The following is an 18930-nucleotide window of genomic DNA, read 5'->3' as shown; positions in this document are numbered from 1 at the left end:
CTGAAGTTAGGGAGGAAATAAAACCCCTTAACTAAGTGCCAGGAGGGTAATTAATCACTTTACGAACAATCATGCTTAAGCTACATAATCTTTACTCCCTGGAATGGAGATAAGAAACGCCCTAACCTTTGGAATAGAGATTGATAGGTTTGGAATCAACTGGTATAAATACAGATGTAACACGACAACAGGAGACAGAACCTAGACACAGAACCTAGACACAGAACCTACACAGAACCTAGAGACAGAAGAACTTCGCTGGAGAGAACATGGCAAAAGATCCTGGACAGAAACTGGCCACAGAACCTAGAGACAGAACCTAGCGAGAGAACCTGGCTGAAGAACCTAGAGACAGAACCTGGCTACAGAACCTGGATAGAACATGGCAAGAGAACCTGACTAGAACCTGGTGACTGAACCTGGCAAAAGATCCTGGACAGAACCTGGCTACAGAACCTGGCAGGAGAACCTGGACAGAACCTGGCGACAGAACCTGGCTGGAAAACCTAGCGAGAGTACATGGCAACAGAACCTGGACAGAACCTGGCAACAGAACTTGGCAGGAGAACCTGGATAGAACCTGGCTGGAGAACCTGGCTAGAGAACCTGGTGACAGAACTTGGCTAGAGAACCTGGACACAGAACCTGGCTGGAGAACCTAGCGAGAGAACATGTCTAGAGAACCTAGACACAGAACTTGGTTGGAGATCCTACACAGAACTTGGGTGGAGATCCTAACCAGAACTTGGCTAGAGATCCTGGCTAGGCTGCTGATCAACTGAACGCTGTCTCTGTGTCATTCCTTCTTCACTGACTCCGTCCACACCTTTGGGGACCCCTGGACCTGCTGGGGTTGGACCCCAGCATACCACATGATCTCACTCATTTATGGATAATAATATCCATTATAAACAGATGAACAAAAACAGATACAGAGGCAGAGCAGTATCAAACAGGCTGTCAAACTACAGCGGGAAGGCCGGAGAGGGTTGGGGGGGCGGGGCGGTAAGAGATCAATCAAAGGACTTGTATGCATGCATATAAGCATAACCAATGGACACAAGACACTGGGGGGTAGAGGAGGCCGGGGGAATGTCAAGGGAGGAAAAAAAAGGAGACATATGTAATACTCTTTGTAACACTTAAAGCAATAAAACAAAATTTAAAAAAAAAAATAGTGACAGCTTTACATATATGCTGTAAACATTCTCCTGTACCTATACGTTACGATTTTAAAAGATTTAAAAAATAATGAAGTGGGTTCTTTGAACTCTAGTCATTTTTCACAAGATAGAGTTCTATCAATCTATCCATCCATTATCTATCTACCTAATCACCTATTTATTTATTTATTTATTTTATAACTTCTCCCTTCATCTCTATCCCAACTGCCACTGAGAGAAGCTATGCTGACCAAATGAGATCAGGTTCCTCATTATACAATTACTTAGTAATCATGTACCACTACTTAAAAACACTAATTTCAGGTATAAATTTTACATTTACCTTTGTGACTAATTATTCTCTCTCATTCTTAAATGCAAACTTCATGAAGGGCTACATCTTTATGTCACCAGTATTTGGCACAATGTCTAGCACATAAAGTCTTTTTGAATTTTTAAATTAAATTCATTGCAGTGGCACTGGTTAATTCCATTATATAACTTTCAAGTTTATAATTCTATAATACATCACCTGTATATTACATTGATTTTGTATCCTTCAATTTTACTGTATTTATTTACTATTTCTACTAGGTTGTGTGTGTGTGTGTGTGTGTGTGTGCAAGCGCGCGCGCGCTTGGAGTTTTTTTGGTGGCCTTCGAGGTTTTCTTTATAAAGTATCATGTCATCTGCAAAAATGACAATTTTACTTCATTCGCAATTTGGGTTCCCTTTTGTGTTTCTCTTGCCTGATTGCTCTGGCTAGGACTTCCAGAACTATGTTGAATAACAGTGGTGACAGTGGGCATCCTTTTCTGTTCCTGATATTGGAGATAAAGCTTTCCGTTTTTTTGCCACTGAGTACAATATTAGCTGAGGGCTTATCCTACATGGCACATAATATTTTTAATAAATAATGCTAAGTGGACGAACAAACAATCACTTTAGGTCAAGGACTAATTCTCTTTTCCTAGACTTTTCCAAGAGCCCTTTCATTGGCTGTCAGTCTTGTACCACCGGATTCACACTCCATATAGCTATTGGCAGGCACATTTTAGGAGGAAATCTAACCGTGATGCTCCCTGTTCCTACTCCAGGGACTCATCATCACCAGAGCTGACCTATGTTTCTTAACTGGACAAAGACTCCTGGCTGGCCTCACAACACTCTCTTCTAAGCTTCAAACTCCTCCATCAATACAAATATAAAATATCTTTATCTCTTTGTGTACCATCCTATTTCATATCTGAATTTCTCTAGCTGATCCCCATTCATCCTTTAAGTCTCATTTCAAGTATGAATGTGACAGGAAGCCTTCCCTAACCTACTCAAGCTGGGTAGACACTTGTCTCTTGATGCTCCAAAAGACCCTACAGTGCCTTCTGTTGCATTTATAAGACTGCTGTAGTATTATGTGTGATGCATTTCCCAGCAGTTTCTGAGCTTCTTGACTGCAAACAGCACTTTAATTCAGTTTTTTAATCCCTAGAAACTAGAACAGCACCCAGAACACACGTATTAAATACTTGCTATATGAATACATGGACACATAAACACTAAGTCACTTTTCCAAATCACTACAGAAAATTTAAAGAACTTGTTTTACACTCTCTCCGGTAGTGTGGTTTACTAACCTGAATTCCCTGTAGATATTATTAAAAGCAAGTGATGCTCCTAGCCTCTTGAAAGCATTGGGGTGAAGTGCAAAGCTGTACAGTCGCTTGAAAAGTGATTTGGTGTTTACTGAACTTCTCTCCTGCTGCTGTGGTGTTGTCTGTTTAATGGACCATCTGAGGAATTCTCGGATACACCGACCACAAAAGTCTCTCAAAGTACTGTCAATGGGGTCCACAATTCCATCCTAAAACAAAGCATAAAATGACAATTGAATACCCTATCTTCCTCTGAGCATAACCAGAGTATTTTATAAAAATTAATTTACAGCCAAAACCAGTTTGGCTCAGTGGATAGAGCGTCGGCCTGCGGACTGAAAGGTCCCAGGTTCGATTCCTGTCAAGGGCATGTACCTGGGTTGCGGGCACATCCCCAGTGGGAGATGTGCAGGAGGCAGCTGATCGATGTTTCTCTCTCATTGATGTTTCTAACTCTCTATCTCTCTCCCTTCCTCTCTATAAAAAAATCAATAAAATATATTTTTTAAAAAATTAATTTACAGCACTATTCAAGAAAAAAAAACACCAATAATACCAATCTGTCTAGAAGCTCTAGACTCTAATAACTTCCAACTGACATAATAACAATACTTTCTTTAAACAAATCCAGAAACTGAAAATCCTTTTAAAAAAAGGAATGCTTTAATTAGTAACAACAAGCAGTCCTTCCCTGAAGAAACACAATGGCCACTTGCTAGGAATTTTTGTTGTTGACCTGACCCTATAACAGAATCTGAGATGCTTTATGTATTGAGGTTAAAGAGAATAAGACCCTTGCAAGTTCCAAAGAAACTATACTGCTACATAAACAAAAATCACATGGAGATGTGGTTCGAGAAATATAACTTTCTGTAAGAGTAATCTCCATAAAGGCACAATCGCTAAATATCTGAAAAAACAGCTAAGGAAATTTGAACGTTTTTGTCTCCCTCTAGGCATTATTTCCTCTAGATCTATATAGAAAAAGTTTAACTTGAAAAAGTACACTGAACAATGAAATAAGGGAGTACTTCTGCCTAACATCCCCAGTTTTTTGCTATTTGTGAAATCTTTGATTATACGTTAATGAGAATTCAATAAGGTAGTAATCTATGGAAATGGAAGAAGTTATTAACCACTTCTCAGAGCAGAGGTATATCGTGTTTGTGTTCACATAAGAAAATTAGCAATTCTTATTAGAAGACTGACAGATATCCTTTTACTTGAGTGCTGTACTACCAACTTCACATTTCCTCCTTTACCTTTTCTTTCTTCAACTATCTCTTTTACATTTTCATTATCTGACCTGAATGCTTTCTGAAGCTCTTATTTAAGCTAATTTCAAGGTTCAAAGGGGGAAGAGAAATAGCTAAGATAAACACTTCAGAATAAAAACATTAGAATAAGTTGATCTGAATGCAAACAAGCCAGAAATTTAATTTAATTTAATGTGCTTACATGAAGTTCAATATAAACAAAGCTAATCTATGATGATGAAAGCCAGAGTGGTAATCTCTAGGTCGAATGCTGGGCTCCAACTCCAGCGGGTCCAGGGATCCCCAAAGGTGTGGACGGAGTCGGCGAAGAAGGAATGACATGGAGACAGCGTTCAGTTGATCAGCAGCCTAGCCAGGATCTCTAGCCAAGTTCTGGTCAGGATCTCCAGAGAGGTTCTGCTTTGGATCTCCAGCCAGGTTCTGTGTCCATGTTCTCTTGCTAGGTTCTCCAGCCAGGTTCTGTGTCCATGTTCTCTTACTAGGTTCTCCAGGTTCTCCAGCCAGGTTCTGTAGCCATGTTCCCTCGCTAGGTTCTCCAGCCAGATTCTGTCCAGGTTCTCCGGCCAGGTTCAGTCACCAGGTTCTCTTGCCAATTTCTGTAGTCAGGTTCAGTCCAGGATCTTTTGCCATGTTCTCTCCAGCGAAGTTCTTCTGTCTCTAGGTTCTGTGTAGGTTCTGTCTTCTTAGTTCTGTGTTCTGCTGTCTTATTACATCTGTATTTATACCAGTTGATTCAATCCTATCAATCTCTATTACAAAGGTTAGGGCGTTTCTTATCTCCATTCCAGGGAGTAAAGATTATGTGGCTTAAGCATGATTGTTCGTAGTTAAAGTGATTAATTACCCGCCTGGCACTTAGTTGAGGGGTTTTATTCCCTCCCTAACTTCAGGGGAAAATCCCTACCTGGGGAAACAACCTTTCTCAGAGAGGAGACCTTGGTTAAAAGACATAGTGCCAAGAAGGTGAGCAAACATTTTAAGAACAGTATGCCATATATACCAGGTCCTTTGAAACAGCAAGGATGGACCGGCTCCCAGCAGTCGAAGATAGTCTATATTGAACTTCATGTAAATGGAATCATTCTGTATCTACTCTTTTGTGTCTGACTTACTTTAATCAATTTAATGTTTTTGAGACTAATCCAGGTATTACATGTATCACTAGTTTATTTTTTTAATATTGTAGTACAATATGAATATTACACAGTTTATGTATCCATTGCCCTTTTATTTTTAGTTCTGAGCTTTTTAAGAATAAAGCTGCGTTAAACTTTTAAAAATAATTTAATTTATTTACTATAGGCAGGATTCACTGGTACATAGTGCAGAGAAATGAAGCATAGATATAATTATGTCACCATGCGAATAAGAACGTTCAGTAACTCTCCACTCCCCACAACATGGCATCTATCCAATTAGGGCCACTCTGAGAGTGAAAGGAGTGCTCTTAATAGTTACATACACAACAGGCATATCCAGGACTGTCCTGGGAAAACCAGAATGTATGGTAAACCTACCTACAATGTTCTGCTATTCTGACCCAACACACCTTCCCAGCCCCACCTTCTCAGCACAATGCTCCGATGCAAGCAAAACTCAAAACAGATCTAATTCTTATAAACACACCAAGCACCAAATGCCTTTATCCCCTTTGTCTGGATGCCCTTGTCAAATCCCCTGTTTCCTCTGGCTTATTTCAACCAGAAGCAACACACAGATTCAAATCGGAATCAATCTGCAAAAGATGCAATGATAGGACTTTGTTTGGACAAACTTTCTATACGTTTAATTGGGACTTTTGATTCCAAACTCAGTATATGGCAAAAGAAAAATTATAGGTAAATAATAGGTAAAATCAAATCAAATAACATTCAATGGGTCAAATGTAAAGTTATTTGTACAAGTTCAGAAAATTATAATAAAACAAGTGTCAAAAGACACTAAGGCTTTAGCTGACCTCATTTTCTCTGCCTTTAGTGAACCTGTGACCAAATCTTAATGATTCTACCTCTAAGGTCAGGATAGTGTTACGTAAATGCTAAGCTATTGTTCTAGGGCCCTTTAGTTGTTGAATCTGAACGCAGGAGAAAACTGGATGAGTTAAAAATAACCCTTAATTACTGCACTAGAGGTATTTTTAAAATAGGTACTGCTAAAAGGGCTCTGATAAAAAACAATTTTATTCACGCCTTCCACCCACAACCCCCACGACAATCTTAATATTGTCAAGATCAAGTTGGTCACATTTATGACCATTCTCCCCAAAATCAGAAAACTAATTAAAATGTGAATATTTGCTTGCAGATATTTAAAAGTATCACTTAAACAAATAAATATGGCATCCTGATTATTAAAATGGCATGTCACCAATTCTCTAAAACAAAAGAAAAAATATGTTCTAGCTACATGCTATATTTTGATATCCTGACAGGTGCTAAATACATATAAACTTCTTGAAGTGCTAAATACATATCAAATATAAGTAGAAAAATAGGAACAGCAGAAAAAAAGTCAACCCTTACTCACCAATATCGTTTCTAATAAGGCAACAGTATCCTGGCTTTCAAATTTCTTATTGTTAGTGAACCAGTGAATCAGTTGCATAACCAGTGGCTCAAACAGTTGCCTTGTCACCTGAAGAGAAAATACCAAGAGAGTTTATTTTTTCATGTTGAAGTAACTTTATGTTGGAAAAGAGTCCAGTTAAATGGCAGAGGCAAAATTAAGTGATAATACTGTCATGGTTTTGTTAGTTTCCTTTTCTAGTTAAATTCTATAATAAACAAGTTCTTCCTAATATACATACTAAAACTCATTGTTCTTCTAATCAAGAGGGCAATTAAGGATGAATATTATTGGTTTTATAGTACTCATCTTTATTAACTTGATCCTGAATGTGCACTTGAGGTATTGTGGGTCAGAGACATTATCATTATTCAACTAACAAGTAAATAATGACAAAGAGAAAGCCAGACTTAAAACTTGTATCACTGGAGAAGACAGCTGCCTCCCCATTGCTGCCAAATGAAAGAAGAAAAATCTCGACTCCTTGGAGACATTACGGATCCTGAGTTCTCACTCTAATTTCCAGAATGTAAATAAAGTCTCTCCAGGGGCCAGACAGCCTTGTGGGTCTCTGGCTTTTACAATCCAGGGTGTCTTCCAGGCCTGGGTTCCCCCCTGCAAAAGGAAATACCCAGGGAAACAGTGCTCACCTTTCTGAAACCTTGGGAGCTTAACCGAGTGGCTTAGGTGTAACCCTGTGATCATCTTGGAGAGGGAAGAGAAGTCTTATTATCCTTTTGGATCAGAGCACTTACCTAGACAAATGGTTACAGACCCGATCCTCATTACATGGAGGGTAAAATGTTTGCAGCAAAGTGAAGGGGAGCATTCCCTATCTTTGTACCTTACACATTTCTGGGCCTCATGAGGCTAGGGCGCCTACTGGAGCACTGACAAACCCAGGAGAGTTTTGTTTCCCAACTGACACTGAGTTCAAGAACGAAGCACCTTGGCATGAACACCGCCACTCAAAAACCCTGTAAAAACCGTCCATGCCTCGGGGTGCAGAACAAACAACACAGAGACCTCTTGCAGCTGGAATTTTTCTATAAAGTATATCTTTCTATCCTTCCTTGGAAGCAATTTTTAGGATTAATCAAAATAAAGGTCTTACCTTATAGTTTGAACTGGACTTAAAGCATCACTTTCTTCTTCAAAAAAATTACACTGTTTTATTCTTAGTGTATAAGTTATATATGTATGTCTACACACAGAAAACACATGCATGCACACATATACACACACATCACTTATAGAAATTATAGAAAATATAGAAAACCATCCACCTACAATCCTATCTCTGTAAGGCAACCACTGTTAACATTTAAAATTGCTGTTAACTTTCAAAATATTTTATTTATACACGTTTAAATATATGTGTATACATGTATATACACATACATGTGTAAAAAATACTTTTTATAAGCACTTTTCCTCTTAATTTTGAATATTTTCCATATAAATACATAAGCTGTGTCAGAATGTTTATTAGTTAGCCTAGTACCTCACATATGGATATACCATGATCCAATTACCCAAATCCTGTTATTAGAACTGCAGGTATATCTAATGTGTGACTAACAAGAAGTTGCAATGAAAAGTCCTGCACACTCTGCTGAGTACATCGGCAGTAATGAAACTGCTGGACCAGGGCTGCAGGTCACCAAGCCTTTTGCTCTGCCTGCAGAGAGCCTGTGCGAATCCACACTCTCAGCAGACAGAAGTTGCAGGGCCCTTTCCCTACATGCTGGCAATATCAACACTGTCACCTTTTAAAATATTTGACAAAAGCTGCAAACAATAACATTTTAACTACCTTTTCTTTATTAAAAACGTTAATATTTTTAAATAGTTCACTGGCCATATATAGTTCTTTGTTTGAGTTGTCTATTTTTGTTCTTTATCCACTTGCCCATTTTTAGATCTACATCTTCAGTAGAATGTAGCAAAAAAATTCCTACATTACATATATATTAAAATTGTGGTTTTTGTGCCATTCAGTAGTTTTAAACATTTGTAAAGTCAAATTATCACTAAATTAGCACATTTCTTCTGTCTTCAATATCTTGTAGGAAAATCTCCCCTCCTATACAAACATTATGAAAAGACAATTTTTTGAACATCTTTAATGTGATAACAAAATCCATCCAAATCAAATTTTATAAACAAAAGAAAGCATTTTTTAATGCTATCATCCTACATTTTAAAAATAAAATGAAATACTTATGCATGTTTGTAAAATGTGTTTTTACAAAGATCTGGAAGTATATTTTTTGCTAAGATAAAGTGGCTATGACACGTACTGACCACCAGGGGGCAGACGCTAAATGCCGGGCTCACAGCTGGCGAGCGCAGCAGCCGTGGCGGGAACCTCTCCCACCTCTGTGGCAGCGCTAAGGATATCCCACTGCTGGCCTAAGCTGTCAGTCAGACATCCCCCAAGGGCTCCCAGACTGCGAGAGGGTGCAGGCTGGGCTGAGGGACCCCCAAGTGCACGATTTCGTGCACCGGGCCTCTAGTATTGAATAATTTCCCATCTATACTTATGAGTTTTTCGTTTTCTTCTTTCATGCGTGCACCTGATATCAGGATTATGTGAGCTCCATAAAATGAACTGAGAATTCCATTCTTTTCTGCTTCATTACAGCAGTAAGACTTTGTGCATATCAGCAGTAATAGGCCATTTGTCAACATTTCCAGTATCTTTCATGATTGCTATGTGAGTCCCTACATGTGAGGGCAATAGTTAACTCAGCTTTTAGATGCCTAGACTCTCAGTAACCCTAACCAGACAGTGATTCCCAAACTTTATGGCACATGAAAAATCACCAGGCCAGTTTTTAAAAGTTACGATCCCAGGTCAAATCCCTGAGGGATTAAGTAAGAGTCTGTGGATAGCAGCCAGGTAGCAGTATTTTTTTTTAAGATTCCCAGGTGATTCTAATGTGAAGCAAAATTTGATGATCACTGAACTAGACAGAACTTTAAAAAAATTTTTGCAACTATTTCAGATTTAAAAGCAATCACTTACCTGATCTACATCACATGCAAGTCGAAGTAGCACAGGAAAAGTTCGCTTATAGAGTTGGTACATAGGTGGGGAACCCTGAGCACCTTCAGGTATTTGAGTGGCTTTGCCCAACATAAACATAACCATGCTATGTAAAAGTTCACAAGCTGCAACCTAAAATAGGCCAGGAGTTCAAAAAAGTTTAAGTTTTCATGTTAACAAGAGAAGAATATTTATAAATGATACTCAATTTAGAAAAAAACTATCATGCCCAAATTATAAGTTAGCTGGAAGAAGCACTTCTTATTGTATAAAATTAATGCTTTTCTGTTCACTTTGATCTTTAACCAAGAGTTAAGAATTGAAATTTAAAAACTTTAGACAATGTGACAGTCATAAGAAACATACTTCAATGTTGCCATATTGTGGAACTTTGCTTCATTTGTTAGCACATTTTCAATTATCACTACTACAGTGAATATCTGAAGCATTCTGAAAATGTACAAGTTACTAGAAAAACTTGGGACTATATGTTTCTAATCTCCCAGCTTGAGAAGATGATCGAGCACATGAAAAATCACTGTTAAATGCCCTTTGTACTATATTTTCTAATATAGAGTTTCTGGTATATTAATGTTTTGCCAGGTTATTATCTATTAAGATGATTTATGTTTAGCTTTCATTTATCAATGATATCTTCTGATAATTAAGTCATTTTCTAATTATTGTATTACAGAAAATATAAAATTAATATTAAAATGGCTGAAATATATTATCTATGCCCTAAAAAATATATGTCTTAAAACCAATAGACTCTAAATAATAGTGAAATGAAAAATAAAAAGTACTTTAGTTTGTCTGTCACTGGCTGAAAGAGCTAGTTCTGTAACCCGAGGCAGAAATATATCCAGGTAAATGACAGGCTTCATATCCATGAACGGTACTGAAAAACTGAGTCTTTTTTCTCTATCCCATGCTACATATTTCTTCATCATTTCATCTGAGGATGCAGCTGTTAAAAAATATTAAGAAGAGTATGCTTTTTTTCATTCAAAACATTCTCATACTAGCTGCTTACAATTCATTAGTGAAACCAGAGTATTTTGTTATACTTTTAAGTTAAGCACTTTATTCATTATTCCTTTTGTTACTTCACACCTGTAACTACAACATTAGAAATCACTGATATACTATTTTTGAATTTAATTTAAAGTAATATTATTTTTAAATAAGTCTAATAATCTGGGGTGTTGAATTTTCACTTTCAGCAAAGATTTAAGGTAATCTGTGGAAAAATTACAAGTAAATAATGCTCTTATTAAAAATCTCTTTAAAACACTTATTTTCCCAATATAGGCTGTTTTTTCCTAAATAACCAAAAGTCACTAGTATATTTAATATAAAATTTCAAATGTAAAAATAGATGAATTTTGCTAAACGAAATGTTAATTCTCATTAAAAACACTCTAAAAATATCCAAAATTAAGAATATCGTGTTTAAAGAATACTGAATTCCTGAAACACTTAATATAAAAAAGAATGTCAAATTAGATTGTTTCAAAATGAAAAATAAACGTTTAATAACCAAACTAGAACATTTTCCCTGTTACTGTATCAGATTGCATGGTACAATCAAAGCACTTCATTAGGCAATTATTCTTTGTAATCTTATTTGAAAATATGTAAATCACATATAGGATAAACATGAGAATATACCATGATCTGTATACATCTAAATTAAAGGGCAAATACATCTACAGAGGTTAATTTATTTTAATTAAAAGTTCATTTACCTGTTACAAGATTTTTGCTTACTTGCCCTCCTAGAGTGCCAAGCATTTGTACTACTCTAATCCTTATTTCTTCTAAGGACAGTGCTTCATTCTGCAATGGAACAATCGCATTACATGTGATAACTGAGTTAAAAATTAAAGAGATTTATGAGAGGAAAGAAAAACAATTTTACAACTCTTTTTATTGTTCATGTTTCCCAGTGGTCCACTGTATCCTACACAGTACTACTGTTAATGTTATTGCAAATTCATGAAAAGAAGAAACATCTCTTCTAAATATTCCAGTTACATGTCCATTTCCTAGGCCAGCGATTCCAAAGTTTCAGCAGAACCTGTCACACCCTTAAAAGTTACTAAGGATTCCCCAAAGAGCTATAATGTTGGTCATATTTATCAATATTTATCATATTAGAAGTTAAGTCTTAGAAATTATTTACATAATTATTTTATTTTAAAAAACGAAACCCATTACATGTTAACAGATAACATGTTTTTAGAAAAAGTAACTATACAGGCCGTGGCCGGTTTGGCTCAGTGGATAGAGCGTCGGCCTGCAGACTGAAAAGTCCCAGGTTCGATTCCAGTCAAGGGCATGTACCTCAGTTGTGGGCACATCCCCAGTGGGAAGTGTGCAGGAGGCGGCCGATCAATGTTTCTCTCTCATCGATGTTTCTAACTCTCTATCCCTCTCCCTTCCTCTCTGTAAAAAATCAATAAAATATATTAAAAAAAAAAGTAACTATACAGGATGGGCAAAATAGGTGTACAGTTGTGAGTATGCAAAACAGTTTATTCTTGAATTATTTATTAATTATTGTATTATTTTCCATATAAACAACTATAAACCTACTTTTGCCCCACCCTGTATTTTCCAAATAAACAAACAAAAACCTTAAAGCGGCATTGTTTCACATTTGTGCAAATTATTTTCTGGCTTGCTAGAAGACAGCTCTTATGGCATGTTGTTAGGGCTACAGTAGGAAGCTATAGAAGGAGGGAGTCGTATTTTGTTGTTCCTTTCAGATAGCTATGATTATTCTTTGATAGTACACCAACACTAACAAGTGCTAGTTCCTTAAAGATTAGTTAAAATGAGGAACCAGAAACTTTATCAATAAATTTTATACACTCTATTACACTAAAATCCATTGGTTTATCTTGCACTTCGAGTGGATTTTTTACCCTTGCATGATTTGGTAACATAAAATATTGTTCATCTGCCGAAACCGGTTTGGCTCAGTGGATAGAGCGTCGGCCTGCGGACTGAAAGGTCCCAGGTTCGATTCCGGTCAAGGGCATGTACCTGGGTTGCGGGCACATCCCCAGTAGGAGATGTGCAGGAGGCAGCTGACCGATGTTTCTCTCTCATCGATGTTTCTAACTCTCTATCTCTCTCCCTTCCTCTCTGTAAAAAAATCAATAAAATATATTTTAAAAAAAATATTGTTCATCTGAAGTTACTGGTTCACTGGGTTATTGATATCTACCAAATATTAAAACATTTGATTATATATGCAAAAAAAAGTCACTTGTTAATATTACCACAAATGTCATCAGAACATTGCCAGGGGTGCTTCCTTTTGTTGTTATTGTTGCCAGTACTACAGATGCCCCCCAATTTTGCCCTTCATCAAACCCCTCCCCTCCCCAGGCCTTCCCCACACTATTTGTCTGTGTCCATGGGTTATGTATACATGCATACATGTTCTTGGGTTAATCTCTCAGAGTGGATCACCCTCCCCACTGAGGTCTGTTATTCTATCCCATATATCCATGCCTCTGGACCTGCTTTGTTCATCAGTTTATTTTGTTCATTAGATTCCACAAATAAGCAAGATCTTGTGATGTTTGTCTTTCTCTAACTGGCTCATTTCACTTAACATAATAGTCTCAAGGTCCATCCATGCTGTCACATTCCATTGGGTAAATGTAGCACAGCTTTTTTATCTACTCATCTACCGATGGGCACTTGGGCTATTTTCAAATATTAGCTATTGTAAATAATGCTGTTATGAACATAAGGGTGCATATATTTTTTCTGATTGGTGTCTTGGAATTCTTAGGATATATTCTCAGAAGTGGGATCGCTGGGTCAAACGGCAGTTCCAATTTTTAATATTTTGAGAAAACTCCATACTGTTTTCCACAGTGGCTACACAAGTCTGCACTCCTACCAGCAGTGTTCTAGGGTTCTGTTCTCCGTATCCCTGTCAGCACTACTGCTTGTTGATGTATTGATGGTAGCTATTCTGGCAGGTGTGAGGTGATATCTCATTATAGTTTTAATTTGCTGATCTATCTGATGATTAGTGACTTTGAACATTTTTGCATATGTCTTTTGGCCATCTGTATGTCCTCTTTGGAGAAATGTCTATTCAGGTCCTTTGCCCTTTACTTAATTGGATTGAGAAAAATCTTTTAAGTATTGAAGAGCTGTCAAGTTCATGGGGATGGTTATAAGTTTTCCAAAATTTTAACTTTCTTCTTTTTTTAAATATATTTTTCTTGACTTTGGAGAGGGAGGGAGAGGGAGAACAAGATAGAAACACCAATGATGAGAGAGAATCAATTGGCTGCCTCTTGCATGCCCTACACTGGGGATTGATACAGCAACCCGGGCATGTGCCCTGACCAGGAATTGAACCATGACCTCCTGGTTCATAGGTCGACACTCAACCACTGAGCTACATCGACTGGTATGTCTGTCATTTGTTCTTTCAAATAAATATGGTGTTCTTGAAAAAAAGTGGCTACATTAGTTCAAAGCTCAAAGAAAGCATCACACAAGTGCTTTTCTTGAAGACAACTGTCACACTTCACTATGCAGCAGATTGCTTTCGGCAGACTCCCTGTTTCATCACACAGAATATTTAAAAAATGTGTACTCAAGGGTCCAAAAGTGCTAAGGAACCAACAGTGTTACCCATCACTACACCACAGTGAAAACATCAACAAGGAGAAGCAGTGTGGCCTAGCACTGAAATCACCTGGGGTGCTAGGGAGCGGAGACTGTGTATCTACAAAGAGATTGTATTTGCAAAACTGGAGATAAGCTCAAATACTTTCATCTTGTTTTATCAATATGTGATCAAATAATTTTTAAAAATTAGACAACCATTTCTAAGATCATTCAAGTCTCTCAATCAAAAGCTATCAAAAATAATAAGGTGGGAAGAGTTTACCCTGGCGTATGCATTATCAATTCTAGACAGTAATATTTTTTCAAAATTTTATACTACAAAGCAACAATAATCAAAACAGCATTATATTGACAGAAAAACAGACACACAGACCAATGGAACAGAATTGAGAGCCCAGACATAAATCACATGTATATGGGAAAATAATTGTTTATCAAATAAATAAATTAGAGAGAGAGGGAGTGGGAGAGAGAGATTTTTCCATTTTATTTATGAATTCATTGGCTAACTCTTTTTTTTTTTAATTTTATTTTTTTAATATATTTTATTGATTTTTCACAGAGAGGAAGGGAGAGAGAGATAGAGAGCCAGAAACATCGATGGGAGAGAAACATCGATCAGCCGCCTCCTACACATCTCCCACTGGGGATGTGCCCGCAACCCAGGTACATGCCCTTGACCGGAATCGAACCCAGGACCCTTCAGTCCACAGGCCGACGCTCTATCCACTGAGCCAAACCGGTTTCGGCCATTGGCTAACTCTTACATGAGACCTGACAGAACATCAAACCCACAACGCCGGTGTATAGGGACGACGCTCTAACCAACTAAGCTATCCAGCCAGAGCCTGGACAAATAATTTTGGGCAAAGGAGCCAAAACATCAATGAAGAAAAGAAAAACTCTTCAGTAAATGGTGCTGGAAAAATGGAAAAGCCACGTGAAAAAGAATAAAACTAGACTGTTATCACCATACACAAAAATTAACTCAAAATGTATCAAAGATCTAATTATAAGACCTGAAACGATAAACAACATAGAAGAAAACGTAGGTAGTAAAGTTATAGACCTTGGTCTTAAAGAGGGTTTTATGAACTTGCCATCAAAGGTCGGGAAAATAAAGGCAAAAGTAAATGAATGAGATACATCAAACTAAAAAGCAGAAAAACTGCTGGGGTCCAACCCCAGCAGGTCCAGGGGTCCCCAAAAGTGTGGACGGAGTCGGCGAAGAAGGAATGACACGGAGACAGCGTTCAGTTGATCAGCAGCCTAGCCAGGATCTCCAGCCAAGTCCTGGTCTCGATCTCCAGAGAAGTTCTGGTTAGGATCTCCAGCCAGGTTCTGTGTCCATGGTCTCTTGCTAGGTTCTCCAGCCAGGTTCTGTCCAGGTTCTCCAGCCAGGTTCAGTCACCAGGTTCTAGTCAGATTCTCTTGCCAATTTCTGTAGTCAGGTTCAGTCCAGGATCTTTTGCCATGTTCTCTCCAGCGAAGTTCTTCTGTCTCTAGAGAACTTTCTGTGTAGGTTCTATGCCAATTTCTGTCTCTCCTCTCTGTCTCCTAAGTTCTGTCTGCTGTTGTCTTGTTTCAACTGTATTTATACCAGTTGATTCCAATCCTATCAACCTCTATTCCAAAGATTAGGGCGTTTCTTATCTCCATTCCAGGGAGTAAAGATTATGTAGCTTAAGCATGATTATTCGTAGTTAAAGTGATTAATTTCCCACCTGGCACTTAGTTAAGAGGTTTTATTCCCTCCCTAACTTCAGGGGAAAATCCCTACCTGGGGAAACAACCTTTATCAGAGACCTTGGTTAAAACACATAGTGCCAAGAAGGTGAGCAAACATATTAAGAACAGTATGCCATATATGCCAGGTCCCTTGAAACAGCAAGAATGGACCAGCTCCTGGCAAAAAACCATCAACAAAACAAAAAGGGAACCAACCAAATGAGAGAAGATATTTGCAAACAATACCTCCGGTAAAGGGTTAATATCCAAAATATATAAACAACTCAGCAATAAAAAACAAAAAATCCAATTAAAAAATGGGCAGAGGAGAACAGTCACTTCTCTCAAGACATACAATGGCCAACAGACATGTGGAAAGATCCTCACCTTCACTAGCTATTAGGGAAATGAAAATCAAAACCACCATGAGAGCCCAGCCAGTGTTGCTCAGTGCTGGAGCATCAACCAATGAACCAAGAGGTTGCTTGTTCGTATCCCAGTCAGGGCACATGCCCGGGCTATCGGCTCGATCTCCAGTATGGGGTGTTGCAGGAGGCAGCCAATCAATGTTTCTATCTCTCCATCCCTTTCCCTTCCTCTCTCTTTCAAATTAATAAAAACACACTTTTAAAAAAATACTACCATGAGACACCACCTCACACCTGTTACAATGGCTATCATCAACAAAACAAGTAATAACAAGTGTTGGAGAGATTGTGGAGAACAAGGAATCCCTATGTTGATGATGGGGATATACTAGTAAACTGATATAGCCACTATTGAAAACAGTATAGAGCAGCAGTTGCCAACAGGTGGTCCGTGGACCACTGGTGGTCCGTGAGGTCCAAAAGGTTGGCAACCTCTGGTATAGAGGTTCCTCAAAAAAGTATAGAGTTACCATATGACTGGGTGTCTACCTGAAAAACTTGAAAACATTCATTCATAAAGATACGTGCACCCCTATGTTCATTGCAGCATTATTCACAGTGGCCAAGATGTGGAAACAACCAAAATGTCCTTCAATAAATGACTGAATAAATAAGATGTGGTAAGCATATACAATAAATAATCTTCAGCCACAGAAAACATGAAATACTGCCATTTGCAACAACATGGATGGACCTTGAGAATATCATGCTAAGTGAAGTAAGTCAAACAGAAAAAGTCAAGAACCATATGATTTCACTCATATGAAGGATATAAAATTGAAAACAACAAATGAACAAATAAGACCAAGAGACAAACAAAAACTCATAGATAGCAGGCAACAGTATGGTGGTTACCAGAGGGAAATGGGGTGGAAGGAAGGTAGCAAAGGAAAAAGAGGGTCAAATCTATGGTGATGAAAAGAGAGTTCACTTTGAGTGGTAAACACACAGTGCAAAATGCAGATGATGTATTATAGAATTCTATACCAGAAACACATATGATTTTATTCACCCATGTCACCACAATAAATTTAATTTTAAAATATTTTCTAAGTTTTTCAAATTTTAATTTTCACTTTATACCTATATACTAATCCAATTTTCTCTATTTACATCATTTTTTCCAATTATATTACAAGCCATATCTGAAAAATGCTATCAATAAATTAACATGATAAAAAAATACTGACATGACTTGAACTTGACAACATTATATACTTAACACATTGCAGACGGATCATGAGAATTCTTGTGTTTTCTGTTCTAAGGTTTGTGACCAATCACAAAAATTCTTCAAAAAGATATTAGCATGTAAGAACATGTAATAAATAACTTCAAAATGCAATGGGTATTTAATTTTAAAGCGTGCCTTTAACATTTCTATAAAACGTTTTTTGTACTCGTTCAACAGAACTTATCTGGCCACTGAGTAAAGCTAGCAATAAAACTACTGGTCCGCAATGTGTTAAGATCCAATCAGTAAATAAATCAATCTTTTATAATATCAGTATTCCTACAGTTTACTGATTTTGAACTGATTACTTTTTATTATCCACTAACTATACTTAAAGATGGAGACAAACAGGAAAACAAGATCAAGACGGTAAACTAAATAATTTAGCTACACTTTTATTGCTAAAAATATAGTGAGATTATTTCTATGCCGTATTCTAATTTATATATAACACTAAGATTTTAAATAAAGATTCTTACTTTTCACAAGCATTACAATCTGATCTTTGCATTATTTAAGGTAAAGAAAATACAAAGGATTTCTTACTGATAATATGTTCTTTGTGTTTTTCAGATGCTTCAACACAACTTTATTAAATCCTTTCTGGGCAGCCCGAGAAAGTGCTGATACTTCCCAGTTATTCTTGTTCTCACCTATCAACAGAAAACAAAAATGAATTTTAAATAGCAATCATTCATTGACTTGATTAATATTAGGGCGACATACTATATTATCAAATCAAGACATTAAAATCCTAATTTTAATTATGATTAAAAATTACTAAGTTTCTAAAACAAAAATATATTAATAGTGGTTGTCTTAGTTTTAAATATCATTATCTACAAAAAGAAATGATTCCTTGAAGAAGTGTCTAATTCCAGAGATTGGGCAGGAAACACACTAAAGTAATAATCAGAGGTAATGGGGCTTCAGGAAAGAAAAGTTTTACACTATACATCCTAACTTTATATAAGTTTGTGATTATTAAAAAGTATTTCTCTACATAACCACATAACTATCCAATTCAGGACAAAGTCCTTGAGACATTGCCCATAATTAATCCTTAGTCCCATTCAGGTTCTAGCATTGATCCCAAGTTCAGGACCATATTACATTTTGTTGTTTGCTTCTTTAGGATCTTTTAAACTGAAACAGCTCTT

At 37.1% G+C, this 18930-nt stretch overlaps 1 protein-coding gene across 1 annotated transcript in view; it reads right to left on the bottom strand.

Annotated features, from left to right (window-relative positions):
* Positions 1-18930, bottom strand: part of PRKDC (protein kinase, DNA-activated, catalytic subunit) — a gene marked incomplete at its 5' end in the record, with an annotated part of 203039 nt that overhangs the window by 135987 nt on the left and 48122 nt on the right. The window contains 6 exons of the mRNA XM_081110966.1: positions 2798-3024; positions 6619-6726; positions 9689-9841; positions 10516-10679; positions 11461-11551; positions 18317-18423. Coding sequence (XP_080967092.1) covers positions 2798-3024; positions 6619-6726; positions 9689-9841; positions 10516-10679; positions 11461-11551; positions 18317-18423 — 850 coding nt within the window. The remainder of the gene's footprint in view (positions 1-2797; positions 3025-6618; positions 6727-9688; positions 9842-10515; positions 10680-11460; positions 11552-18316; positions 18424-18930) is intronic.

The sequence above is a fragment of the Myotis nattereri genome (assembly GCF_964212035.1).
Source record: "Myotis nattereri genome assembly, chromosome: 17".
In the NCBI taxonomy this organism is placed as follows: domain Eukaryota; kingdom Metazoa; phylum Chordata; class Mammalia; order Chiroptera; family Vespertilionidae; genus Myotis; species Myotis nattereri.
The sequence above is the reverse complement of the archived record's forward strand: the minus strand, read 5'-3'. Positions and strand labels throughout refer to the sequence as shown.